The sequence below is a fragment of the Idiotropiscis lumnitzeri genome, chromosome 14 (genome assembly GCF_059441095.1).
Source record: "Idiotropiscis lumnitzeri isolate Australia: NSW breed Sydney's pygmy pipehorse chromosome 14, RoL_Ilum_1.0, whole genome shotgun sequence".
NCBI classification, from domain to species: domain Eukaryota; kingdom Metazoa; phylum Chordata; class Actinopteri; order Syngnathiformes; family Syngnathidae; genus Idiotropiscis; species Idiotropiscis lumnitzeri.
In genome coordinates, this window is record NC_142404.1 from 19,455,000 (window position 1) to 19,482,213 (window position 27,214).

Below are 27,214 nucleotides of genomic sequence, written 5' to 3' on the forward strand. Positions count from 1 at the left end.
ACATGGCGCCGCTCAAATCCCACACTCCTTATTTAGCATTTTTTATTAAATGGAGTAAATCAATCAAAAATTTTCATTGGCAACATCAACTCAGATGGCGATGAAAAATCGTTTGCGGGCCAAATTGAGAGCAAAATGCCAAGCAAACTCATCGGAACCGCCTTCGTCAGGCCGTGAGAACGCAAACCCAAAAGGTGGAAGGACTTCCTTCACGCTGGCACCACATTTGAAGAACTCGCCTCTAATTATAGATTTGGTTGATTTCAGCCCGTGAAATAATCACGGAGCTCATTTGTGGCACTCGTGGATGTAAAATAGGTCTGCTCCTGTTTTGTTTTCTTTTTTTTTTCACACGGAAAACCCATTTCAGCAACAACATCCCTTCCCTCCCTCCGTTCTCTAATTTATGCTTCTGTTTTGGTCTAAGAGCTGCCTTGCACAAAATTGAAAATACATTTCCGCGGGAGTTCTCGACATAAAAAACGTGCCGTCTCGTCTGCAACGCCAACGCTTTGTTGCCTCGTTTGGAAATGAAACATGCGGTCGGACAATTTGGGTATGTTCTTTTCAATCACAATCAAGCCAACATCCATGTCTGCTATGAAAATAACTCAATCTGTATTCATATGAGAGCTGGAATGGAAGTGGCATTCTCAGCTTACGCAACACGTTGATTCGATGACCCATTTTGGTTTTGTCATAAATTGCCCACTTGAATGCACAACGTTGTCAGGAAAACATAAATCAACGCCTCGTGTATTTTTCTGATATATTGCTTCGAGTCATCTTGCATCTTGTCTGGCCGCTTTGCTCACATGAAAATGGAAGGAGTCCAAAACATAAAGGCAGCTCTCGCCGAGACAAAATCGAGGAATTGGCCTCCTCGTCCATCACGATAATTTTTGGAGGTTAACGTCTGAGCCGAGGCAACGACAACAATGGGAAAGTGCGACGTCAGCACAATTCTTTCCGAAGCTGGGCAGCGTGGTGACAGCAGCGAGAGGACGGGGTCGTCATGATAATAATGCACGTTTGGCAAAGTCAAGTGGACAATCTGACAGCTTCCTCCACACGAGAAGACTCAGCATTGAACGTACATTTGCTCATCATTTAAAAAAAAAGAAAAATAGAGGAGCTATATGATCATGAGCCCCCCCCCCCCCCATGTGAATAAAAGAATTGGCGCACTTGACTGACGTGTGTTTAAGAGCAAAGGGAAAAGTGCCCAAGCACCACTTTGTGTCTATGTGTGCACGTGCCTGGATGCTTGGATGAATTCGCAGTGGAGGGTGGACAGTGCATCAAAAAATAAGCAATTGCAATGCTCAGAGATGAAATGTCACCCGCTAAATGATTTGACTAAAGTTGCCGGAAAACAGATTGAGACGAATTAGCCCAAGCAGCAGGTTGCGTTGCTGTTCGTTGAGGTCTGCCCATGTTTTATTCAAGTTCCTCCGCCGTTGGAGGCTGAGCGTCCAGTGACGTCACGAGCCGTGAGCAGAAAACGGAGAGGGGGGAGAGAGAGGAGGAAGAAGAGGAAGAGGAGGAGGAGGAGGAGGAGGAGGAGGAGGGGAGTGACGAGTGACACTGTTGGTTGGATGTGCCCGGCGAGCAGGGGCGGGAGACACCGGACCGGACCGGACCGGAGATCGAGGCTCGCTGGGTTTTGACCGCTCGGATACTCGATCGGGCTGCACCGTAAGTAAAGAGTCGCACGACCTTCTTTCAGTTCTTGTGGGAAAAAGATGAAAAAGTTGCAAGTGGGCTGATTTGCTCGCTGCTTCTTGTGCACGTTTGTTGCCGACTAGCTCGAGCGGTGACCGCCTTGGCAGATCGGGGGGAAAGTTTGTTGCGCAAGTCCGGCAAAGGTGGAGACATCTGATTTTCTTTTTGTTCTTGTTTTTTAAATCGACGATCTGATTACGAATTCAGGATTCGAATGCATATTGTGGAAGCGATTGAATGCGCGTTGCTCTCCATTTCGCTTCTCTCCGATTGCGTTTTGGGCGAACTTGGAATGCGAGTCGAGTCTGCGTGCTTCAAAAAGAAAAAAAAAAAAAAACAACAAAAGCAGCAGCATGCGCATTAAATGTCAGTTTGCCACCTTCGCATCCATCCATTTTCCATATGCGCTGTTTAGGCTCGAGGGTGAGCTCATGGTGCCTCTCCCAGCTGACCTTTTGGCGAGGGAATAAAGCGGCGTAAGCCCCCGATTGGTCGCCGGCCAATAGCATCGCACATCAAGACAAACAATCAGTTACACTCACATGCACAAGAACACAAGCACGGAGATCACGCACGCTGCAAATAGGAAGCAAATTGCGTTGCGTCTTTGCATGCAGCCTTCACTATGTAGTATAGTATAGTATAGTGTAGTGTAGTATGCTATAGTATAGCGTGGTATCGTATATCATAATTCTAATCTCGTTGCATACTTGAGTACAATGACAATAAAGGGATTTCTGATTCTGATAGCATAGTATCGTATAACATAGTATAGTATCCTATAGTATTGTATAGTATACATCGTCTAGTCTAATCATGTACCTTGCACCAACATGGTCACTGCTAAGATAAGTCCAGTTAGCAGGTCTCTCGAGAGCTGAGAGGTTCTGGATTCAAATGTCCACTCATGTGTGTGTGTGTGTGTGTGTGTTCTCCCCGGGTTTGCTTGCGTTATCATGCGGGTAGACGTTGCTTTACGGTGCAGTGGTGCTTTGAGATAAGGGCTGAATTTGTTCCGTCATCACGCTTGTAGCTCAAAACGTGTAACGCAATTTGTAACACCGTTGGCCATCAAATTGAATGGAAATGCCGCAACGGTGTTTATTTGCAATTTTTTGTGGGTGTGCATATGTCACAGCATGGTGGACAGTGCATAGAAAAAGTCTACACACCCCGGTTCAAATGCCACTGTTTTGTGATTGAAAAACAAATGAGACCAGGATGAATAATTTCGGGACAAATCAAATATTTATTCTTTTCTTTTTTGGGTGCTGGCATGTAAAGATAAACTATAGCGATCATGTGATTGCACAAATGTGCACACCCTCCTGAAACTGGGGATGTTCACATTCATGTTCTATATTCATGTACCTCTGATGAACCATAAATGAATGTCAGCTGCTCTCGTAGGCTTTCTCTGACATTTTATTTTTGTTTTCTGACAGTTTTTGTGCTAAGACGTCTCGTTGTTCTTTTGGTGATGAGCGAGCGCCAAACGTATTTGCAATTAAACACAACACATTTCGCCACTTGCGCTTTGGAGATTTTCACTCGAACGCAGCCTCAACCCGATGCTTCTGCCGGCATCGTGATGGATTCCTTCAGTCCGAGAAATGTTCGCGTTTCCTGTCGCCTGCTCGTTTATGACGTTCATCGATCAACGCGATCACACGGTGACTGATAACATCGCCGTTCGCCATTTCTTCACTGTCACCCAAAGCGCCGCGGCGATGGCCTCAGCGTTCCGTTTGAAGCTCACCGAAGCTGACATGTTTTGAAACGAGCATCAAAGAGCTTCTAATCCGCTAACATTTTGCATCCGTTACGAGCGGCAAATTAAAACGGCGAGATTAGCGAAGCCGGTCGATGACGGCGCCCGTCGCTGCAGTCTAATCGCGATTTCCGACAAAACGCTTTTAATAAGTTCAACGCCCACCCAAGTCTGGCCTTTGTCAAGATAATGAATATTTGTGAGCTGCCGGGCAACTTCTTAATTTGTCATCTGAATGATGTCAATCGTCAAAGGGCAGCGCTGAGAAAAGAAAAAAAAAAAACGTGCTATCGTTAATCAGGAGCTCACTCAGCGCCGGCTGACGGTGAGCTTTGCCTTGCTTTTTTGTGTGTATATTCAACAAAGCCGCTGATTAAATCAAGCGGCATTGTGTCGTCCGCTAATCCCGGGATGATGCTCGGTTCGCGTTCAGAGGGAATCTCTGGAAATGGCAAAAATGTGCTTCTCCACCGTCGTGACGTTTGCGACGGGTTGTCTTTTGGGAGCAAAATCTTTGCAATTTGCTTGGTTTAAACATTTGACGTAATTCTGTTTTGTGGCAACGTTGAAGTTAGCTTCCGTTTTGCGTCATGCAAAGTGGACTTGCTTCGAATATTTGCTTTTCACCGATTCAGGTCAGTATTTTTGGGCGCTGACATCTTTACAAGATCTCTTCAAAGTAAATCGCAGTTGACAGAGTCCCGTTGTGGCGGCGTTTGCTCGCGCTGGGTCTTTCTTAGTCCTTCAAAGGAGCAGGTCTTGTCACACTCAACAATTATTTGCATTATTAGCGAGTTGATGCTGAAGCACGTCTTGGACTTTATTGGCTTGGAATGCGTTCAAGTGTGGCTTGTTTTGTGCGCTCGCGGCATCAATTAGTTTTCCTTCTCCGAATTCCTCAGGACCAAAGTCGAGATGCTATTTTGAAAGCGAGCGGGCGTGGCACCACCTCGTGGGATCGGTCCAATATGCGCTAAATTCAAGAGACGCAATCGTGAGGCGATGCTGCGCCCGCCTCGAGCTGGACTCGAAAACCCGAGTGAGTGTCTCCGTTTTGGAGGTTGTTCCCTGTTTGTTCACCAGTTGCGCTTTTACCCGCGCAGGCCGTCGATTGCGAACGCGCTCGCGATGGGAAGTGAAACCTTGACCCAAAATACATTTTTTCCTCTCTCGGGTGACGCTTTCGATGGTTTCAGTCGACGGGCTCGCAGCCGGCTTTGGCCGTCTTGCTTTGCCATTTCAGCTCCGATTGTGCGCCATTCATCTGTCAAGGAGGGAGCGGACAATGACGGATGCTAATCACTTTTGCCGGCCAGAGCTCGGCTCACAAACGGCCGAAAACCAAAGAAAGCGCCACAACGTGCCGCAGCGTGCACCATCGTGTCCGGCTAATCATCGTGTAATATTTACAAGACATGTTCAGATCACAAAGCGGCCGACCGGTCCACTCAAGTCCCCAGTTTGCGCGTGAAGAAATTGCGTTTTGCTTCGAGATTGCCGTCAGGCACGTTTGGTTTTGCATTCTTGGCACCGTATTTCTCGGACTAGAAGGCGATTTGCAAACGCAGAACGGCTCATAAGGCGCAGCGGGTCTAAATTTGGGGGTGGGGCTTCTCATATATAAGACGTACCGGGTCAGAAGGCGCAGCACAACAAACCAGCAAATAAGTCAAACTTCCTTCCGCTTCCAGACGGAAAGCACACTTTCCATTTGGGAGAAAATGAAAGGATTTGAAATCGTTCAAAAAAATGACGGCTATCGACAGACGTCGTTTGGAATGCCAAGAAATAAAAAAAGTCTCTCCATGTGTTGAGTTGAGACTTGTTGACGATTGCGCAATAATCATCTGGAACTTGCGACATTTGAATCAATCGTTTTGTATTCATTGTGCGCCGAGGAGATGCTTGCGTGATTTTTTGTTGCTCAAAGTGCAACGCAAAGAGTTTTGTTTTGTTTTTTTCTACGTTGTTTGTATGCCGACTCGATTCTGGTTTGCCTCGAAGCTGATCTTCCTGAAGTCGATTTTTAAGAACGCATTCCAGAGGCCAGACCTCATCTGTGTGGAATTAGGCCACGCTTTTTTTTTTTTTTTTTTTAAATTTAATTAAATTTCCTGTGGCCGACTTCCAAGTCGTCAACACACTTCAAAGCGCCGCCTCACAGACGAGAGCGTCTCGAAGCAAAAGTCTTTCCCAAAACCGCCCCCTCGCGTGTGTTTCGTCGCATCATGAGATTCGTCGCCATTTCCCCAAATCAAAGAAACACGTTTCATCGAAATTGTCGTTCGTTGGTCCAAGCGGAAGGCTCGTGACCTCTGCGTTGAACCACTTCATCAAAAGGAGCCTCGGGGAGTCTGAAAATGGCTTTGGCTCGCTTGGCTCCTCGCGAGCTCGCGAGCTCGCTCACAAGAGTGACAAAGAAGGATCGGCCGCTCGCTCAGATTGTTTTGGCCCGCGTCCCGTACGTGCGCGAAAGTGCAAAGCTGGTACGAGGTCCGGGAAGACCGGAGCCCACATTCCATTTTGGGAGCTGAGCGACTTGATTTGGAAGCGCTTGTTCTGCCAAGATGTTCCTTCGAAGGGCCGCTTGTGGCTCCGCTTCGAGCGTGAAATATCATTTCAATGTCGAAGATTGACTCGCGATCACGTGAGGGACGAGGCAGTTTGGACCTGAACGCAAACGCACGATTCGTCAAGAACATGTTGAGCCGCTCCTTTCAAGCAGGCGCGTCTTTGACCGGTCAATCAATCGGAAATCAGTCTCGAGCGTTCTTACGGAATTTTTTTTTAACCGCTTCCCACCGGTGTTGGCGTGATGTTCACTTTTAATAACGCAGAACAATCACGAGCCAACACTTTTTTTGTTTTTTTTGTTTAATGGCCCTCAACATTTTCATTGGCCCACTTTTCCGCTCAATCAAACAATAATCATTTCTTTTACTGTCCATTTCAGTCGCTCCGATACGCTTTGTCGTGACCAAAGAAGCTTCAACATTCTTTTGAATCAATTTGAGGCCACGGGGAAAATCATTGACTTTGCAAGCGGGAAGAGTTTGGCCGCTGCTGGCGCCACTCCGTGCCGATAAAGTGTAATGATTGACACGACGGAGCAATCAGTCAGGATGGCGCCGATTGTTCTGATTTTGTCCAGCGGACGGCCGTTGACTCGGGAACAAGAGAAATGACGAATGCAAGCTCGGAAGAAAAGAGCATGTCAGCTTACCCGGCGTGAGGCAGGCGACATATTTAACATGACAGACGTTCAAAATGACTTCTCCCATTTCAAAAATTAATCCCAACAAACAAGCCTGACCTCGCAAACTATTCGAACGCGGCCAGCAGGTCAACGCGGGGCCGCCATGACCGAGGCCTCATCACTCACGCCTTCTGTCTCGGATTGGTTGTTTTTCCTCAGGCCGACTGGTTTCTTACAAATCAAAGTCAAAGCAAAAGTTAATACGAGGCCAGAGAGGTTTTTTTTTTTTTTTCACACGATCATCATCGTCACTTTACAGAGACAATTTTACGAATTATTTTTTTCTCAAAAGCCGATTCGATCGACACGAGTCATCAAGTACAGCGAGCGCGAGGCCGATTGCATTTTTTCCACTTCTTTCAAGGTGTGATCATTTTGTGACAACACGAGTGCTTGCGTCTCGTGCGCTTCCGTGCACAGAACGCTTTGAGGCCGATCCAAGCAAGCGTAGGTCAGCCAAGCCGGGCCGACATTGCGCCGGCGACGCTCGCCGGTTGCCTGGAGAAGAGAAGCCGGCCATAAGATCCTTTTGGAGAACACAAGTTGTCGTATGAAGGACGGCCTTGTCATGGCAACAATGCACATGCTGTGTGTGCACTCAACTGTCAAGCCCACACACACACGCGCACACACACGACATGATGACACCAACACGTTCCATTGATGTGATGTGGCCAAACAGCATCAGGTAGCACGGCCACGCCAATAATTCAAAGATTATTTTGTCCTTTTTGCGACTCACAAAAGACAACTATTTTCCATTCACAAAGTTACACAGAAAAAAACAAAAAATGCTTTGGTTTCTGCAGCTGCATCGGTCCTGATCGAACTATCTGGGAAGAAGTACAGCTCAGCTTCAGCATGTAACACGCTGGAGGTGCAAGATAAGAGAAACGGGACGTACGCAGCAAACCACGCCGGCAGCACAACACAAACGTGCGGACAGGGAGTCGATGCAAAACATCAACGGCCGCCAAGTTGAAGAATATCTTCAGTTGATGGAAAAAAATAACAAGGACACGTTAGATGGTTGAAAAGGACTGCAGACTTTTTCCAAACGACCCAAAGCTTCATGGCACATTAGTGCCGTCACGCCGCATTAAATACGCGCGATACATTTCGTGGCGTTTAGATAGCAGCAGCACTTCTTCGTGAGATGAAGACGGTTTGGAAAACTGGGCACCGGCACGTCGCCGCCTTCGTCAGCTTTCGGACGACATATTGCGTTGACCGCTAGTGATAGAGCGATTATCGGCAAGGCCGATATTTGGCTTTTTGCCGATGATCGTCACGGGGCTATTTTTTTCAACTTTCAAGGCCGATAAGTGAAAAGCTGGTTTATTTTGGCTCGCTGCAGCACACTTGTCTGTGCTGGTGGCCCTGCCTGCAGAAGCCGATTGGCCCGCCCACAGCACCATCTGATTGCTTCCAAAACAACTAATAATCGCTATCGGTCTCTCACTGTTGACCCCAAATACGAAACGGCTGGCGCGTTGGCAACTTGTAGCTCGGCACTGGACATAATGTCGTCCCAGTCAAATTCAACAAATACTTGAGATCGGCAAGGAACATATTGAGCATCTTTCCCCCCACAAAAATGTATGTGCCGAAACACCCCGAGGATAAGGAATGGCTCCATTTTGAGGGAGTCGCCACCGTCCTCAGCCACTTTATTCGACACAGCCACGGTGCTTTGGTTACCATAGCAACCAGTGGCGAGGCTTGCGCATTACGCCCAGGCGAGACGCTACTTGTTCTCAAATAGCCCAAAGTCACAAGAGAAAGAAAAGTGAGAAGCTATTTTCACTTGTGGGCGCAGCACTTCATCGCCAAGCCGCCAAATTACTCTCGCAAATTAGTGTAGCGAATCCGCTGCGTGGTACTTTGCCAAGCACAATTAAACTCCGCCCCCACCGTGACAATTCTGTCGAACATTTGAGTATGTGCCACTGTAATGAAAATAGGTGGAAACTATGCAGCTCTGCTTACCTTTTGGTTTTAACAGAATATAGTTTCTGTGTGTACAACACACTCCATTTTGGCCGCAAAATGGGTAAAAAAATTGTATGAAATAATCATTTCTTGTCAGATAGGAGGAATTGTGTGCACGGAAAGTCCAGATTAAGACGATCAATATTCATCCAAGACATTTGTGGAAGCAAATTGGGCGCACCGTCTCTGGAAATGAGATATATTGCAGTTTGGAGCAAAGAGTCGCTCATTTTGCTTCCCCAAACGGATGGTCCAGATTTATGACGGCAACGCCACCAACCCACAAATTCATATTTTCTGCACACTTCATGGCCTCAAATGAACATTTTTGCTCATTTTATGGCCACGGTTTACTTGTCTGTTTAAATCCCTGCTTGATTTGTGGGCAGGCACGCCGAGACCAAACAATTTCAGTCGTCCACGTTCCATAACGAGCCCGCCGCTCATATTTGCTGATGTTGAGCCAGTTGACGTTTCTCCTCCCGCTCGTTTGTTTGCAACCTCCGTTTTTTGCCTCTCCTGTTCCACTTCATGCTGCGTTCTGTCGTTATTGTTTCCTTCTGGATTCCGCCGGTGGGTGGCTGCGTCAGGCTGCAACCGAAACGAGGCGGCCTACGCTGACTGCAACCCCTCAAGGAAATGCTTCTCGGGACTACAATTTCGCATGCCGCCCAGGATGTGCGCTCTCTGTTGTGCTTCATAAATAATTAGCTGCAAGTTGCATTTTAACAGAAGCTGCACTGAGAGAGAGGGAGGGCGGGATTTTAATGGCCGTATCTTGTGATGTAAACTTCTTCAGTTCGACTTTACTCAGCGACGTTGTTGCACGCTGTCGATCAGCGAGTGGACGCGGAGTCCGACATGTTAACGGTCTTGCGTCTTGTCACTTTTACGCCTCCCAAGTTTCGGGGTCGGTCACACAATTCAGGTCTAACACGAAGCGGATCGTCTATCTTCAAGTGCAACCGCAAGGACAGGAAGGCGCACTTCATTCAAAAACCCACTTTGGTGCTTCACTATTTCATGACTTTGGGTACCGTATTTCATTTTATATCACATGGAAGTAAAAATAAATAAAAACTCTGAATGAATCTGATTAAAAAGTTGCTCAAAAAAAAAAGTAAAAACAAACTCCGACATTAGCTGAAGCAAATTTGGGGAGAAAAAGCATCTTTCTGCGACTTTGGAGTTGCAGCTGACCCAGTTGGCACCCAAACCAATTCGATGAAAGCAATTTCAACGCGAGGATTTGCGTGTGATCAGGTTCTGGCGAAATGAATTCACTTCAAAGTATCGACGTGGCGGCCGGTGGCGTTCAAAAGATAAACCCTCCTCAAGTGAGATTCGCTTTCGCTTTCCTCGGTGCCAAATAGAAACCGAGCGCAGGATAAACACAGGCGAGTCTCACCAGCGCCATGACAACCACCTGGGAGACCTTTTTTTCTTTTTAATTCTCTCCCGCACGAAATCCTGGTCCACCCGAATGGGGTCACGTGCGAGAGCAGATTTATGGATGACGACCACAAAGGAGCAGCCGTCTGGGTGCATTTTAAAAACGCCAATCAGTGGACCGAATGATTGATTTCCACAAAGTCAATTGATATACTGTAGATTGTATTAGCTAAATGCAACCCGAGAGAACGAGAGAGCGAGCGAAAGAGAGAGTCAACTTGCTGCAGTGCTCCATCATTTCCCACCGGCCGGACAGATGCTTCTTTTTTTTTTCTTGTCTCAAGAGAGATTTTAGATGAGCGAGGCATAATCAAGAAAACAGTTTGGGCAGCACGGCCTACAAATCTGTCTTTGGAGGTGCGCTATTCTGCGGGAGCTCCTCAGGCATGGTCTGACGGCCGCGATAACGCCGGCGTTGTGAATGCGGGAAGGAAAAGACGCCAGCGGTGATGGAAGTGTTTTGGACAAGGCGACCTCGCCTCGTATGCGCGCTGCCCTGTAAACCGCAGAGGGTTTTTTTTTTTGTTGTTGTTTTTTTTTCTCTCCTTGCTCGTATGGTGCGCCTGAAATTGAAAGACTGATAGGCCCCGTCCGTGACATTTCAACCTCAGAGGACTCGCTTCAGATTGCCACAGGACATTTCCACCAAAGACTGATCAGACAGGAAATGCATCGCTTGGACGCGAGGCTTCAATCTTCTCGGAAACGATGCAGACGTTTTTCCACATTCTGGAGGAGTGCCGCAAACGAGCTCGCAAATAGAGCCTGTCGTGCTTTCATTATTGGAAGTTGCTGCCTGAGCGCGCGCGTGAAATATGAGCTTGTGAAATATTCACGTGAATTTGGGCCGTAAATGGCGGCCATCAAAAAGGCTTCGTCTTTGTCACCATGATTGAAAACACCATTTATGTGAATCCGAGGCGATGGCGACCCTCGGCCAGCCAGCCGCACTTTGCGCTCCTCTCAAGAGAACAGAACAGAACCTTTTGCAAAAAGGAGTGAAACATTGACTTGTGAAAAAGAAGGTCAAGGTCTCCAACGAAGGGCATCACGCATTTTCAGATCATCTGGAAATTTCACGCAAAAATTCAGACGTCGCCAATGAGGTTTTTCCCACTCAGTTAACCACTTAAAAGCGTTCGTTTAATATCAAATCGGACTAACCTGAACAACTCCGACTTTCCGTCAATCTTTAATTTGGAAGTTCAAAGTCCAATTTTTTAGGCGACACCAGGAAACAGAGCAAAACTTTCCTCAAATCCAAAAGATTCATGACAACGTTTGCACTCCACAAAGTCTTCAAATGCTTTTTTGGCGTTTTGCCTGCGACGCGTGTGCTTGACAATCGGCATCTTCATTTAAAAGCGTCCCCAAAAGGTCAGTCGTGTTTTTTGTTTTCTTTCCCGCCGACATCTTGCGCACAAACACGCCACTCCGTAAACGCGCTAAGACTTCCCGTGTTGCCGTTGCATTTCCCAAATGAACGCCGCGGTCGTGTCCTGACACTTAGGCCAATTAGTTTAGCGCCGGAAACTCGTCTCCCGTTTTGACAGCAACTTCATCAAGCACAAAGTTTGAGGAATCTTTTTTTTTTTCTGGTTACTGTTTAAAAGATTTTATGGGGACGAGGAAGCAACATCAGGCGAGTGAGGATCGTTTTGGGCGACTCTATCTCCTACGTTTGCTTCTTTTCTGTTGGCAGTTTGCAAGTCGCAGATGTTCCAAACATACAAGATGACTCGTCCACTCAATAAAAAAACAAAACAAGAATGAAATGAGTGTGCTTTTGTGTTGCCGCTTTGCGCATCTTGATGGACCTTGCCGCATTTTTGTGCTATCAGTTGTGACAGCGGGTTCCGACCCACCGCGGGGAAGAGAATTGATGAAATGAGAGGTGTGGAAGAAACTCGTGAAAACACGTTTTGTCCTCACCGCGCTTTCATTTTTGTCTCAGCGGGGCGCAAAGAACGCCCTCGTTGTCGTCGTTGCCTCATGCCGGCCGGCGAACGTCCGGCGAGCATCATTTGGCCGAGCGGCGTCGTCCATGTCGGCGCTCGGCATCCTGCTCGCCGCCTTGAGTCGCGTTGGACATTCCAGCTGGAAATAAATGAGGAATAATGATCACGTTAATGATTTGTCACAATAATTCATGGCTAAAAATCTCTGCCAGCGTTGGCTTCTGCAAATCATCGCTTTGACAACGTTCCTAGAAAATCACAATGACTTTTGAATGGCTCCTAAATGGACTTGAAATGTTGTCGCAATAAAAGCCCAACGCCTTTGTGTTGCGTTGTGTTGGAACGGCGAGAAAGCCGTACTTTGAAGCAAATTGATTTTGGACCCGATTGTGCCGCGAGAGCGTTGCTGTGAAACGCCGCGTCGTATTTGTTTGACCGCAGTTGAGAGGATCTTTTTACGTCCGCCACATTCCCGCTACTAAGACACTCCTGTTGTATAACAGATGAATTTAAAAAAAATAAAGTGAATTCTCATCAGCAGTGGAGCATCAAGACAAATAATTCATGTTACTTTCTCAACGTAACCATGTGAAAAGTCTTGAAGATTCATGGATGAGAAAATGACATTTTTGTTTTCATTTTGCACTTTTGAATGTGTGCAAAGGATTTGGCGCGCCACACCTGCGCACGCACGTTTGAAATGTGAAAGAATCGAGGGCAGCGCAGCAAAGAAAAAAGGGAAAGCAAGCAAAATTAGCCCACATCGGCACGCAGCCTCGCAGGTTTGAAATGCTTGGTCGTGCACAAATCAACGTCTCGCATGCCAACAAAAGCGCAGCCACAACCAAAGCCCCGCCCCAGCGAGACGCTGAGGCGCACGCACAAGAACTGCGTTGCAAAGTGTGACCGGAGGCGGGGGGTGTACACTTTTGTCTGCTTGTGTCCAAATCATGATTGGACTTTATCCTCCACATAAGAAGCACGTCATAAACAGGGCAAGCTCATCATAAAATGCCGCCTTGAGATGTGAGTTGAATTACTTTCATCAGCATGCTCACAAATCAAAGCACATACTCAAATCCCGATTCTCCAGTGAAATGAAACTAAACGGAAAAAAAAAAATCCTTTCGACCAGAAACAGAACTGTGTTTTTTCAGTTTCACTTTCATGGAAAAAAGTTGTGTTAGTGTTTAATCATTGCAACAATAAGGCACACGAACGTGCTGCTGTTTTGAACGGCAAAAAAAGATGTTGCCGTGGAGTGTGAAGATGAATCACACTTGAGGGGAAAAAAAGAAAAAAAGGTCAGACCGCAACATTTGGCACGTTGGGCTTTATAGGTCACGTCTGGTATGTCACAATACGTCTCAGTGAAACGCTCCCTGGCCCACGGGGGGGGGGGGGCACATGCGGAAGGAACTCCAAACGAATTGTGGCCCAACGGTGGGCGGAGGAAGCAGAACGTGAAGTATCGCGTGTCTGGCCCAAGGTTTCTTGTTGAGTTTGCAAAGGCCGTCGTCGTGCGCGCGCCAACATCTGGCCAACATCTGAAAAGCATTAGGACCACTTCCTTTTGCGCTCTCTCTTCCACCCCCGTCTCAACGCACGTAAGTCGCGTCTCTTGCTGTTTGCATGCTTTTTCTTTTTTTTTGCATCTCCATCCAGTTCAAAAAGGTCAGGTGCTCTTCCAACTTTTTGGAAAGAGGACGACGACATCCCGCTTGCGAGTCTTTTCCAAGAGCAAGTCATGTTCTTCGGCGTTCCTTCGCCACGCTGAGTGCAGACGAAGGAAAACAAAAAGGACCTTTGTTGATTTTCTTTCACTTGGAATGATGTCACGACCTCGGCGCTCATTCTTGATTTTTTCTTTTTTGAGTTCTGTTTGCCGCTTTCTTCGTTTTCTTTCGCCGCTAAACTTTTAGTTGGTCGTTTCGAACAATGTTGGATGTTTTGGTCTGTGACAAAGTGACCGGCGCTTTTTTTGCCAATAATATTCGGCCTCTCGCTAAATTCCAAATGTTTGAGTTCACGGGAGACTTTTTTTTTTTTTTTTACTTGTGCATTTAATGACGTGATGTGATTCTTTTGTGATGGTGTGGAGGTTAAGCCCAACAGCACATTTCATGCGCTCGTAGATGACAAGCGCGAGTTGTTTTCCTTTTTGGCTCCACGGATCTTTTGGGAATATTTTTTTCATCTCATAATCTTAAAATAACGGTGACTAACAGTCTCTTGGTTGCCTCGGATTGGAAATGTTTTGGTACGTTTTGTGCAAAAGGAGGAAAATGTTTCTCTCCAAATTGGATTTTTAATTTGCTTGGCAGCAAAAATCTGTCGCATACGTAACTATTTGTCTAAATGCGACAGTAAATAGAAATTAAAACCCACAAAAATGTAAAGAAACGGCACGACTTGTGGACGATGCGCAGGAGAGTCTTCAAATGCAGCTGTGAATATTTTTCTTCTCTCGAGCCGTCACTGACATTTTGAAGACAAGTGACGTCAAGGAGCGAGTCGTTTGTATCCACACAAGGCATGGCCACTTGATTAGGGATAGCGAGATGGACGGCCGCCCGATTTGCTTTGTCCAAATCAAACATCCCGACTGACTGCAATCGTCTATTTTAAAAACGCTTTTGGAGGAGGCAAACAAACGATTACCCATCACACCGCAAATTTGCTGAATCAATATTTGCAGCCCCCCCCCCCACTCACTGAAGCGTTTTGCAAATCACTTTGGTGCACCCGCAGGCGTCGAGTATAAGAGTTGAACATGAAGCGCGCGTCGCCGTAATGTGGGCGAGTGACGCCTCAACTCTGCAGCATTCGTGTAAACAAGCGAGGCACTCGACAAACTTGGCAGAGGAGTGTCAAGCCTGCGAGCGCGCGTCTTTGCCAACGTGTCGGCTGCGGCCTCGTCACCAGACCGGATGTCGTTAAAGCAGACCAAACGCCGCGGCGGACGATCACGCCAAGTCGCAGGACTTTTTGAATTGGATTTTTACAGGCCTGAAAAAAAAACATCAAGTCCATCAGCTGTAATTGGTCCAGGATGTAGTTTGAAAAGTTCTTCTTGGTACCGTATCCAAAAAGTGATTCGGAATTGTGCAACGTCTTGGACTGAGCGTTTAGTTCCGCATGAGACTTGAGGAGCAATCAGATCATTGAGTGTTTCCAGAAGCAGAACCGAGACAAGCGAAGCAGCATTGCGTTTTCAGAACGAGAGGCCGACAGCAGCTCAAGATGTCCGAAGAGCTCAAATGCGGCCTGAAAATTTGCTGCTTCTCCATAAACCAAAGATGTCGTTGTGGATTTTCCTGGAGTCGGACTGATGCTGCGCGAATAAACGGGTCTTGCGGTTCTGATTGGCCATGAGGCGCTAATGACCCCTGTGAAGAATTACAGTGCAGCCGGGGACATGTTCGTTCCACACGACAAGGCGTGCACGTGCACGTGCACACAATTTTGCTCCGTGCCGCTGAATGTGGAAGCTCGGCCTTCAGCTGCGACTTGCATGAAGCGACCTCATCCGGATCTTCATCACCGTCACGTTGCAAAGTAAAATGCAAAAAAAATGCAAGATAACGACGCATGCTCAGGATGAGTGAGAGACCGATTTGCTTTTTTGATGGCAACCCTCTGAGATTTCTTTTCTGCGAGTAGTAGTCAGGTTATTACCAAGTTGGCCGTTTCTGCCGAAGAACATTTTTCACATCAACTTGGACTCCCCCTGATAAATTGGAAATGCCAGTCATATCTGCATTTTTTTGGGGGAAATTGCCAGGGCAGAAGCTAATCTGTTTGCAAAAGAGTCGTTACTCGCCCCGCCTGGCATATTTCCCCACAGTGGAAGGCTCAAGAATATTGATCGGAGCGGAGCTGACAGCCACCGAGCCAGACCTGGACAGTTCGTCCTTGCGGCACCTGAGATTATTCAACTTTCGGGATAATTGATGCAAACATCTGAAAGAGTTTGATGGGAACCCACGCCATGGAGATGGGAGATGTTTTTATGACGGACTGGAAGGAAACGCTTCAATCTTTGCTAGACAAAAAAAAAAGAATAATAATAGTCAACATTTATAATGTAGAGATCCACGTTGGCGTCATTTTTTTTCAAGTCAGGGTGAAGGTTGCACTTAAGATAAAACTAATTCACGTTTCAAGGGAGTTTTTCCGAAGCACAAACGCATTCTTAGCAGAATAAACAAAAATTTCAAAGGAGGACAAATAAACAACGTCGCCTTTGCACAGCCTCAACATGATTTTTGGGGCCAGCATTTCTCTTTGCAAACAAAATATAATAACATCTTCCAAAAAGTTTTTCAAAATGATGATCTTAAATATGAGGCAGTCTCGTGTGGAAGGCAAAAAGGCCGTCTGGGGACTCGCAAGATGACAAATTGTTGTTTTGCTCATTTCACGATTTCATGTGTTTCTTCTGCGCTCTGCTAGGTGGAATATCTGAATAGATCCGGGAGGAAGAGCGGCGCACATTTTTCACTATGAATCGTGCCTTCAACAGGAAAAAAGGTGAGCAGACACACATGATGAAGTTTGGACTGCACGACCCATCTGGACCGCAAAGATTCCAAAATAATTCGTAGAGCTCACAACACAACATCATCTCAAACTTTGGAAATGCGTTCAATTCTAAAGATTTTTTTGTTTTTGTTTCAACAATTCATTTAGCTGGGATGAAGCTGGCCTAAAAGTGTGACGAACAAAAGATTACTGAAGCGACGTAAAACGAATTCAGACACAAAAAACAAAACGGACACCAGGGAGCAAAACATCCGGGCAGATTATGAGTAACTTAGCAGGAATGTTCAGTTTGGAGGTGACCCTGCCCAAGGGCAGACCAAGGAAATTGTGGATGTGCATTTGGGGGGGCGGTGTAATGTGTTTACCACCATCTGCTCTTCAGCTCCAACTCATCAGGCCAGGAGGAATTTTGGAGAGTGTTGTGGAAATTGTGCTGAGGCAGGTGGGCCACATGGCGACAATGAGGTTTGGGGGGTGGGGGGGGGTCTTCATTCATAAAGAGTCGGCCTGACATCAGAAATGGAATTTCCACCTTTGAGCGTTCAGGAACTACCTTTGAAAGAGGCGAGTGTTCACACCCTCTGTTACGTCGCGGTTGAAATTGAAAAATCAACAAATGGGGGAAAAGGAACATAAAACGTGTTTTTTCTGCACGGTTAAAGAAAGTGAGCAACATTATGTTGGCTCCAATTCTCAATGAATCGTGGTGCGCTTTGAGGTAAAAAAAAGTCGGCACCATGCCGCAGAAAATGTGAACTTGACTGACAGCTGTGACGGATGCAGCCTTCCCAACGGCGTGCGTCGCTTCACTGAGACGACAATGAGTTCCCTAAAGCATTCATGACCCCGACTGAAAGATACACTGACTGCACAATATTAGACACGGACGAGGCTGACCTCCACGAGGCTTCATTAAGGACACAAGTTAATTCAGGCAGCCGAATGTGAGGCCACAGAGGGAGTTGAGTGAGCCCGAAGAAGAAAAAAAAAAGACTAGACAAGACACCGGGAACCACAAAGTAAAGTAAACAAAGAATCCGCACAGGAATACAATTGAAACAGTAAATTGCCGCAAACGGAAAACAATCCTAACGAGACTCGGAACGGAATAACGTCAACGATAAAGCAGAGAAGAGGATGGAACCGTTTCTCAAGCGTGTGAGAAGAGACGGGCCTGTCGATGCATTATATCTCCTTAGTATGTCCCTGCTGCCCTCTTCTCCTGATTGCCTCACAGTACATGGACTTTCGCTCAGATTGGAGTCAAAGCCAAAAAAAACACACGGAATCCCACCGTGACATTATTTTACAGTTTCCTATTTTAAGGCCGTTCTCGCACTTTTTAATAGACCACTATGCTTGCTTTCATTTATATATATATATATATATATATCCGTCTCGATTTTGACAAACGGAACAGCGCGTTTGAAGAAGGTAATGACTGTCCGAACAGAACGTTATTTATGGACGTGAAGGAGACTGGCGAGACACAACAAGATGAAATGGGCTGAAATGCACTCGTGCTGTCGTCGGCCGATTTGATACACGAAAAACGGTGAATGAGTGCGACCATGTGGCGTATTCTCACATCGCAGCACAGACGACGAGTTCATTGTGCGCCATCCGTAGCCTCCAAACTCGGAACGTAACCCGAGTATCGCGGGCTACCAAGTCTTGGTCAGTTGAGAATTAACGAGATGCTGTACCATGTGGACTGAAGAGGATGGACCGAAACTGGAGCGGCCAACGCAGCAGCAGTGAACAAGACAAGGCAGTCACCTCAAGCCGATCACCTCGGGAAGGAATTTGAGTGCCAATGAGGAGCCATTGTGCAATTGTTGTATCTCGAGAGGTCAGCAGTGTGACAAAAGTTGTCCCTGGAGCCCATCTCGTTCTCTCTCTCGTTTTTTTTCTTTTTTTCACTGCATGATGGAGCATTCTGATCGAAAACTGCATCAAATCAGGCTATTGTCTCCTCACGACTTGAATGCTTTTGTTAAATATGGTTGACTTGGAATGTAGACGTCGACCTTGTAAATACGGATGCTGGTCAGGCATGTTGAAGACAAAAAAATCTAATAAAATGACTTGGTCGTGAAGGACACTTTGCATAATTGCATACACTGGTGACCAGCATATAGCTTGTGCTCGGCCAAACTTGCTAATTAGAGGCACTGGAACGAAAAAAAAAAAAAAAGAGAGAGATGAACTTGCCTTTCTGTCCCACTGTAATGATGAACGGAAGCCTGTAGATGGCTTGTGATGTGAGATCAGCACCGCTTTTGCGTTGAAGAGCAAGACACGAGGGTGAATTCCGGCCCGTTCGGTTGATTAGGAGAGAAAAACATGCCCAGACTTTAGAAGATGGACAAGTTTAGACAAGTGACACTCGAACAGAGTACGTACGGCATATATGGCATCTACAAAGTGTGTTTTATGGGAGGCAGTAGAAATCATGTCTCTTTGCTGAGAAAACAAAATGAAAGTTCAATGAATGAATGTTGAACGCTATGTAAATAAGCCATCAACTGGAGCATCGCGTTGAATATTCCAAAATTCCACAAAATGCGCAATACAGGCCTGGTGCGCAAAACTATTTTTTTTAATGGCATAATATGTTTTTCATTGGCTGTTTTTTGGCCAGCCTATTGCATCATCCGCGTCAACCTTTTACAATATCATAAAGCTGTGAAGTGGCAGTTCCCCTTCCAAACCAACAACAATCGCAGCTGTCATCATCACGAAGACAACTTTTTGGCCTGCGGTTGCAATGCGACGCAACAGCCAACAAATGACAAATGACAATTTGCAAATGAACGCTAATTATGATGAATGGACGGGACAGTTGATTTGTTTTCACCTCGTAACAACTTGAGCGACCGCCACGTGGAAGTGGCGCGCTTGTAAACGCTGATAAGCGACGAATGGATGAATTGGAAAAGAAAGGAGCGCTTATCGCTTGCTGACAAATGACGGCCGTCTTGCGACGCAACGACTGAAATTGATCCATTGGATCTCAAACGTGACGGCGCAACTGTTGGCTTACTTGCTGAAATGCGCAAGTGTCACTTTTGCAAAAGCGTAAATCAGGCTGGGGCCTCCGCAAAAATGAAGTACTGGAGCAACCTTGGGCTATTTTCCTCCCGTCTTCTGAAATCCGTCGTTTACGCAACCTCATGTCGGGTACGCGCTCCGATAGGAGCAACCCTAAAATGTGGATGTTCCTTGTCAGATGTCTGAGTAAGTCTAGCGCCCCCTGATGGTGAAGCATCATAATGCACTTTTTTTTCCCCAGGTATCTGCCTGACCGAGACTCCCAAAACGCTCACGACGGCACAAATGGCACATCGTCATTGTTTTGACACCTCAGTCACTCATGTCAACGCCGTGTGTGTTTTTGTGTTCAGAGAAGTCATGGATGCACACACCCGAGGCGCTGGCCAAGCATTACATCGCCTACAACGCCAAGGTATGTCTCATCGCCTGCCTTCATCGTTTGACGTTTAAAACAAGAATTTGACAATTCCGGACTCTTGGACGAAGTTTCTAGCTCGTCTTCAGTCCCGTGGTCCTCCATCCATTGACACAAATTGACATTTATTGCCAGTTCAACCACTCCCGAGCAACTAAAGCCGAAGCTAAAGCCTGTCAAAATAGCAAACAACTTCAGTGATTGGTTTGAAAGAACTATGTTGGACTGTCGAGCTTTGTTTATCGGGGAGGAGGCAAGTTTAGCCTGGGTTGTTAGTGGAAGTTTTTGCAACTAGTACATGCGCACTTCTGAAGTGATATGTGATTATTTTTTTTTTAACATAGGCAATTCTCAAATATGGTGGAACATTTTTTTATTATTTTCTGTCCCCTCGCAAATAGCTGGCTAAATCAGTCGTTCGTGGCTACGAGAGTGCCGTGGGAGCCAAAAATGCCACTGGTGTTTCTAAGCAGCCATGATACTAAATCGGACCAAAAGACGTCATCAAAAAACTTTCAATTAAGAAGCGCAAACGGCACGAAGACGTTTTAGTGGCTCGTTACTTTGAACGAATACCAGCAGGCGTAAATCTGTGCAGAAATTTAACAGCGCACAATCACAAGCTGTCTGCCTTGGCGATTTGGAGACGGCGACGGTTTGTTTTTCTGCTGGATGAGTCAGTGATGGATGAGCCTCCCGTTTGTGTTTTGCCCCCTGCAAAGGCCTCCGTCGACGAGAGAACGCGCCGGTCAAAAGCCATCGCTTCTCCTTTTCTATTTTGGGCATTTGTCGGTTAGCACATCCAAAATATTTTTCATACCAGCGCTTCCTCAAATGAATTCCCACCATTTGTTTTTCTTGATTTGTGCACCAAGCGGTGATAAAATGTCTTTGCCGAAACATTTTCCCTCTGCCTGTTTACAGCATAGCCGGTTTAATGAGATGGATTTTTTAGGACGCATCTTGATCCCTCCTGCTTTTTTATTGCCGTCAGAATTCCAGACGTATTTGACCTTTTTTCTACTATGGCTTCAAACAGAACAGGGTATTAGTGTCAGAATAAAAATAATGAATTCAGCATTTGGCTAAGACGTCGAGGCATCTTTTCTAGGATTAAATAGGGCGTGCAAGACAAGAATCCACATATAGACGATGGCTCCATGCCGCATGAGTGCAGCATCATTAGTTGGCAAGCCAAGCAGCAAACAAAAGTAAAAGCGCAGACCCGAGCAATCGACGTCTGCTGGCGCCGTGGCGTTAAACTTGGGGACATTTGAGTTTCTCCGACCTTTAGGAGGCCAACACCTGTGTTTATGATGCGTGACATTGGAAGAAGCCACCGGTTGGGCTCAGTGATGCGCGCAAGTGTTTGCTGCTCCTCCCGCACGCGCGCAGCGTGTTTAATGGCGCCATCTGTTGGAGAAGGATTGCACTGCTGCACAAGTTTCTTTTTGCGTTGGTCATGGTCATGCATTGGAAAGCGCCCTGAAGACATCTGCCAGGGGCAAATTGGGAAACGTGCGTATGAAATGAGCAACGATGAGGAGGAGGATGTGCCTGAGCTCAAATTTGAGTTTGTGTACAACTTGTCTTCATTTGAATTGCAGGTGAGTGTTGAGGGTGCCAGCTGACTTTGGGCTACAAGCGCAGGGTATGTCTGCATTTATGCAGGGGACGTATACTTGCAGATTGGGTTTGAAATGTGTCTTTTGTGACACCAGTCCGGGAACTTTGCTGTCAAACAAAATGCTCTCGTAAAATTCAACTGGCTCTTCATCACATGCCGCAAAAGTGTGTCAAATGAAAACGATCCCAATAAACTCGTTTTCTTTTTGTAATTCAACGTAACTGGGGTTGTTAATGTGACTTTGTGTTGTCTTCCAGTTTCTCGGTAACACTGAGGTGGAGGCCCCGAAAGGAACAGAGGTTGTCAAGGATGCAGTGAGGAAGCTCAAGGTAAAAGGTTGACTCCAGACTCGCTCGCCAGAAGCAACAAAAAAAAAAAAAAAAAAGAAAAATTGTCCGTAGCTAGGATCAAGATTAAAAAGTCAGAGCAGACGGTTGCTGTGATAAATATTAGCCCGTCAGCTACTGGCAAGGTGCCTTTGCAGTTGAACTTGCGAGCATGCGACGATGATATTTAGTGACTCGATGCGGCCGGCGATAAAAGACGTGATTTATCTGTTGTAAAACTATTTTCAAAATTCTCAACTTGAATCCCAGAGCGATTTGAAAAAGTACAGTGTGCATAGCTGAGCCAATAAATCCACAACAAGTACCTGCTGCATTATTGATGGGACAGCAAAGCTTCGTTTGTTCAGACAGTAAAGAAAAACACATCGTAACATGGCCGCACCTGGCTTGGGACTTAAAATGCGGCTGTTATCTTCGTTTGCCGCGATTCTGTGATCGCTCAGGAAAGGCGATACAGAGGACAAGTCCCAGAATGCATTCAAACACGGCTTGGGTTCGTTTTTGTCAAACGCGTCCGATCGCCATGACAACAGCACATTTGACTGACTCATTTCTCAACATTGCTCATTACTTACGGAGGTCATTCACCTTTTTGAAGTTTCAGAGGCACATCAAGAAGTCCGAGGGCCAGAAAACCCCAAAAGTCGAGTTGCAGATTTCCATTTACGGCGTGAAAATTCTCGATCCCAAGACAAAAGTAAGTTCCTCAATGTGGACTTTCATCTTGTTGTCCGTCTTGTGTTGATCTTCCTCTTCCGGTTGGACATGTCATCTGTCTTTCAAAAAAATTGCAAATGTAGTGCAACCTACCTTGCGTTTGGGCACGCCCACCACCGGGGCAGCACGCAGGGCGCATGCGCCGCGCACACCGGCACAATTCGACTGGAACGCGTCTGCGCTCATTCGACTGGGTTCGCACACACTGGCACGCGTTCCTTTGACGGAACGTGGGGACACTGACACTCGCAAGGCTACTTGATTCTGATAACAGTTACAAACGGTTACAAATACAGAAGACATGTTTGATAGAGTTTGGACGTGTGCTACTGTATTAGAACAAGTCCACTACACGTCAATGTTGTTAAACCGTTTTTGTTTTGCTTTAATGCCACAACAGTTGCCAAATGAAATGTTTTGGTTCTCTGCTTTCTTTGGAGCGATGATTCCACTGTTACCACTTTTATATATTTGTAATGCATAGTAGTCGACCAGAAAGTCTTTGGCATTGGGTGGGAACCTTGTATGCCTATTTTGAACTAAAACGGACTAAAACCTTTTTAATAATCACAAATTGGAATGACTACATGTGACAAAAACTAATCAGCATCTTCATCCAAAATAACTAAGACTAAATCTAAAATGTCTGCCCAAAACAACACTGCCGCAAAGAAAACGTTTGACTCGTGTTCACACTCCACAGCACACGTATGTGTGCACCCTGCTTTGGTCTCTCAACTTCTCTCATATTGTGTTTTGTTTTCTCCAGGATGTGCAGCACAACTGCCAGTTACATCGAATATCCTTCTGCGCGGATGACAAAACGGATAAAAGGATATTCACGTTCATTTGCAAGGACTCCGAGTCCAACAAACACCTGTGCTACGTGTTTGACAGTGAAAAGTGTGTAAGTGGCCAAGCGGTTTTGCCATGCGGATGTCGTCGCAAAGTGACATTTAGTTGAATATCACCGTGCGACATTGCAGGCTGAAGAGATCACGCTCACCATCGGCCAGGCTTTCGATTTGGCCTACAAGAAGTTCCTGGAGTCGGGAGGCAAAGACGTGGAAACCAGGAAGCAGATTGGAAGTCTGCAGAAAAGAGTACGTCTTCCGTGGCGGTTCTTTCGGCTTGTTTGCCGTGATTAATGACGCGTCATTGACTTTGGCGTGCGGCGATCACTAATTGTCCTTTAACGATGTGTCATCTGAGTGCGGCAAGCATGTGAGTGCGCGCGCGACTCGGCTTGTTTGGCAGCCAAACAATCGTCGGAGGGGAAATGATGATAAAGTCGAGCGCATTAAATGTCGTTACATGTGAACGGTGTTGCCTCGTTTGCCAACATTTAACGAACTACGGTTGACGTAGATTTTCAATTATTTCTTTGGAAACGGACGACGGGTTCGAACCTCACAGTGCCGAGGTTGTGGGTTTGAATCCGGGCTGCGGCTTTCCTGAGTGGAGTTTGCATGTTTTCCCCGCGCCTGCGTGGCGTTTCTCGGGTGCTCGAGTATCCTCCCTCAAATCACGCCATTTGTTCCCGTGTGTTGTGTTTTTCATGTAGATTCAAGAACTGGAAAGTGAAAACTCCGAGTTGAAGCAGCAGCTGCAAGATCTCGAACAGCAGTTGATGATCGCACACGTGCCGCCGGTAAGGACGAAGCAGGCACTCGGGCGCTTGCCAAAAAGCCAACTTGACACGTCAATCATTCCGCTCTTGACGATGACGATGGTGCGTTGTGCCGTCTTCCTTCTCAGCCGTTCTATCTAAACGAAGCTAACGAAGCGTACATGCTGCAGAGGCCTTCTTCTCTCTTCTGGTGTCACGACCTCAACTCCTGTCTGGAGATCTCCTCTGTCACCCTCACGCCTATGAGCTCGCCAGAGTCCAACTTGTCTACTGGCCTACTAACTCCACCGCCTGCCAAATCCACTTTCCTTCCTCCTAAACCTCCCGAGGGATTCGGCGTGCCGCGACCTCGCGTAAACTCACCCCCGTGCTTCTCGTGGTTTCGCCTCACTGCCGTCCCTCGCGTCTTGTTATCGTCTGCCTTTTAACTCTCTTGCGCTTCGCTTCATCTAGTGATCAACTTACACTTTTCTCCGCCACTTGAAACAGGCTGGGAGCGTCTCCATGCAACCGCAGTCCACGGACATTTTCGACATGGTTCCCTTCTCCCCCGGGACGGCGCTGGCGCCCACGCAAGCTAGCAATGGCTGCCCGATACCTGCAAGCGCACTGCCGCCCAACATAGGTGCGAGTCCGCTCCTCTTTTTTGTAACAGCATCCATTCATTTCACCTTCCAATGTGTCGTGTTGATGCGTCGTCTGAAGGGAAGGACCTGTTTGGGGCGGAGCCATTTGATCCCTTCACCTGCGGCTCCGCTGACTTCCCTCCAGATATTCAGTCCAAGCTAGATGAAATGCAGGTGAGCAGCAATATAGACAGTGAGACCCTCGCCGAGGCGCAAGCATTCCCGGGATTCACGCAATAATTTGTTTGTTTTTTTTTATTTAAACATATTTTCAGTTTCATTTTGAAAATGTTTGAGCTCACTCATGACAGTCTTTGATGCCACAAGATGGTGCCAAGTTTAATGCCGACTATCTCCACAAGGTGGCGATCTTTTAATGCTTTTCTTTCAAGGATAGTCATTCCCTTCAAGCTTTTTACCTTCCCATCCTTTGCACTTTCCAACATTTGTCTTTGTCCTCTTTGCTTGCAGCGTCAAAGATGGTTTGTACTTTTCTCTTTGTGCCTTCATGCCTTGTGTTTATTTTTTTCGTAATGCATGAGGGAAAAATAATGTTTTTTCTTATTTTATGTTTAGTCTATTGACCCTGCAGTGACCCACAAAAAGGAGGCAGGAATATCTTTCTTTTTTTCATATTGAACCATTAACATTTTTGCTACTTCTGAAAAAAAAAAAAACAACAAACAAGGAGATAATTGATAATTCTGAAAACAAAATTTATTTGTCCAATTGGTGCATGCTGCATATTTGATTTGAATGCAAAATTAAGTAGTGCAGATTATTATTATTTTTTTGTTATCTCATTCCACGTTGTTTCGTTTTCATTGGCATGCGCGCAAAGATAGTTTCAACCAAGTGACACGCCCACATGCATTCCAGGAGGGGTTCAAAATGGGACTAACTCTAGAGGGCGCCACCTTCTCTCTGGACCCGCTGGATGGCCGCTGCTGATTCCCGTCTGAAGATGTTTCGTCGTCTTCTGTACAAGTGCCAAAATCATCGCTCTGGTCGAGCTGGGATTTCACAGTTTTTGTTTTCTTCTTGAAGTTTCCATATGAATTTTCATTTCAGTTGTTTGTTTTGTTATGTTCAACATTTGCAGGTCAGAAGCATTATAGAAAGAGATATTTTTGTAAAAAAAAAACTGAAAGAGATAGTTTTGACTCCAATTGCTTGCACGGGGCGTGAGAGTTATATATTGGTCATGTTGTCACATGGTACACTCACTTTTTCGGTTTTGTTTGCCAAATACAAGCCGGCTATGAAATACAAGGAATGTGTATTGTTAACCTACTTGTAACATGACTCATATTTTACTTATTAACATATTCTTTATATGTAGTTTTTTTCTGATATGAATTTGCTCTTGAGTTTATTGTCTGTCTAACCTCATCTTTCTTGCACCTTGAGGCACTTTCTGGACCGGGAGGGACCTACTGTATGTAAATTCAATACACAGTAAAATGTCCATTATTTTTACTTTTGGGTTCTTTTTTTAATACTTTCACGCATATTAAAAATAAAATATTACTGTAAAAAAAATCATTCTCCTTATTGTGTTAAGTTGTCCATTCTTTCAATCATTATTTATATATATATATATATATATTTTTTTTTTCTTAAGCCTTATTGCTGCAACTGTCTAGTTAGAGATGATGGATAATTTACTTTTTTTTAAAAGCTAGAAAAAAAGATGTTTAAATATGTTACAAATTATTCTAATGGGCTTTTTTTTTCTTGAAAAATATTTTCTAAACATAAAATTTGTGTTAGGTCACAGCAGGTCATATTGACCGGATTTAAATTGCAGAAGAAGTTGAGGATTAAATCTATTCTGCCAGTTTTTTAAAGAACGCCTTTTTTTTTTTTTTACCTACTATGCATTTGTATTTTCAATGTGCGATAAAATAACACTGGCCATAAACAAACAAGAGGATGGTTAAATAGTCGTCTCAAGTGTACTCAGACATTGCCTTCATCAATGCACATTTGTGGCGCTGTATTAGGCCCGGTCATATTCAAACATTCGATCAAACGGCAAACTTTTGCCATCTGAAACAACACCAGGCAGAAGGGAATGAGTTGCAATGTTTATT

General features: G+C 45.8%; 1 protein-coding gene and 1 long non-coding RNA gene across 9 annotated transcripts in view; one reads left to right on the forward strand and one right to left on the reverse strand.

Moving 5' to 3' along the window:
• Nucleotides 1–22,907, reverse strand: part of LOC148323914 (uncharacterized) — a 31,644-nt gene extending 8,737 nt beyond the window's left edge. For all 3 annotated transcript variants that reach the window (XR_015846481.1, XR_015846482.1, XR_015846480.1), the window contains exons 1-2: nt 22,734–22,907; nt 12,129–12,293 (exon numbers count right to left, since the gene is read on the reverse strand). This is a non-coding gene — a long non-coding RNA (uncharacterized LOC148323914). The remainder of the gene's footprint in view (nt 1–12,128; nt 12,294–22,733) is intronic.
• Nucleotides 1,563–26,648, forward strand: gulp1a (GULP PTB domain containing engulfment adaptor 1a). 6 transcript variants are annotated; one of them, XM_088315073.1, is made up of 14 exons: nt 1,563–1,698; nt 16,610–16,687; nt 20,107–20,168; nt 22,056–22,127; nt 22,744–22,842; nt 23,632–23,769; nt 23,849–23,965; nt 24,427–24,513; nt 24,621–24,845; nt 24,982–25,117; nt 25,198–25,292; nt 25,590–25,600; nt 25,695–25,727; nt 25,998–26,646. In XM_088315073.1, the coding sequence occupies exons 2-13, from the start codon at nt 16,660–16,662 to the stop codon at nt 25,711–25,713; spliced, it is 1,089 nt and encodes a 362-aa protein (XP_088171199.1). In that variant the 5' UTR covers nt 1,563–1,698; nt 16,610–16,659; the 3' UTR covers nt 25,714–25,727; nt 25,998–26,646. The 6 variants fall into 6 exon arrangements, with proteins under 6 accessions (XP_088171199.1, XP_088171198.1, XP_088171196.1 ...); XM_088315072.1 differs by lacking the exon at nt 25,695–25,727; XM_088315070.1 differs by lacking the exons at nt 25,590–25,600; nt 25,695–25,727 and having other exon boundaries at nt 25,998–26,645.
• Nucleotides 26,649–27,214: the final 566 nt, after the last annotated feature.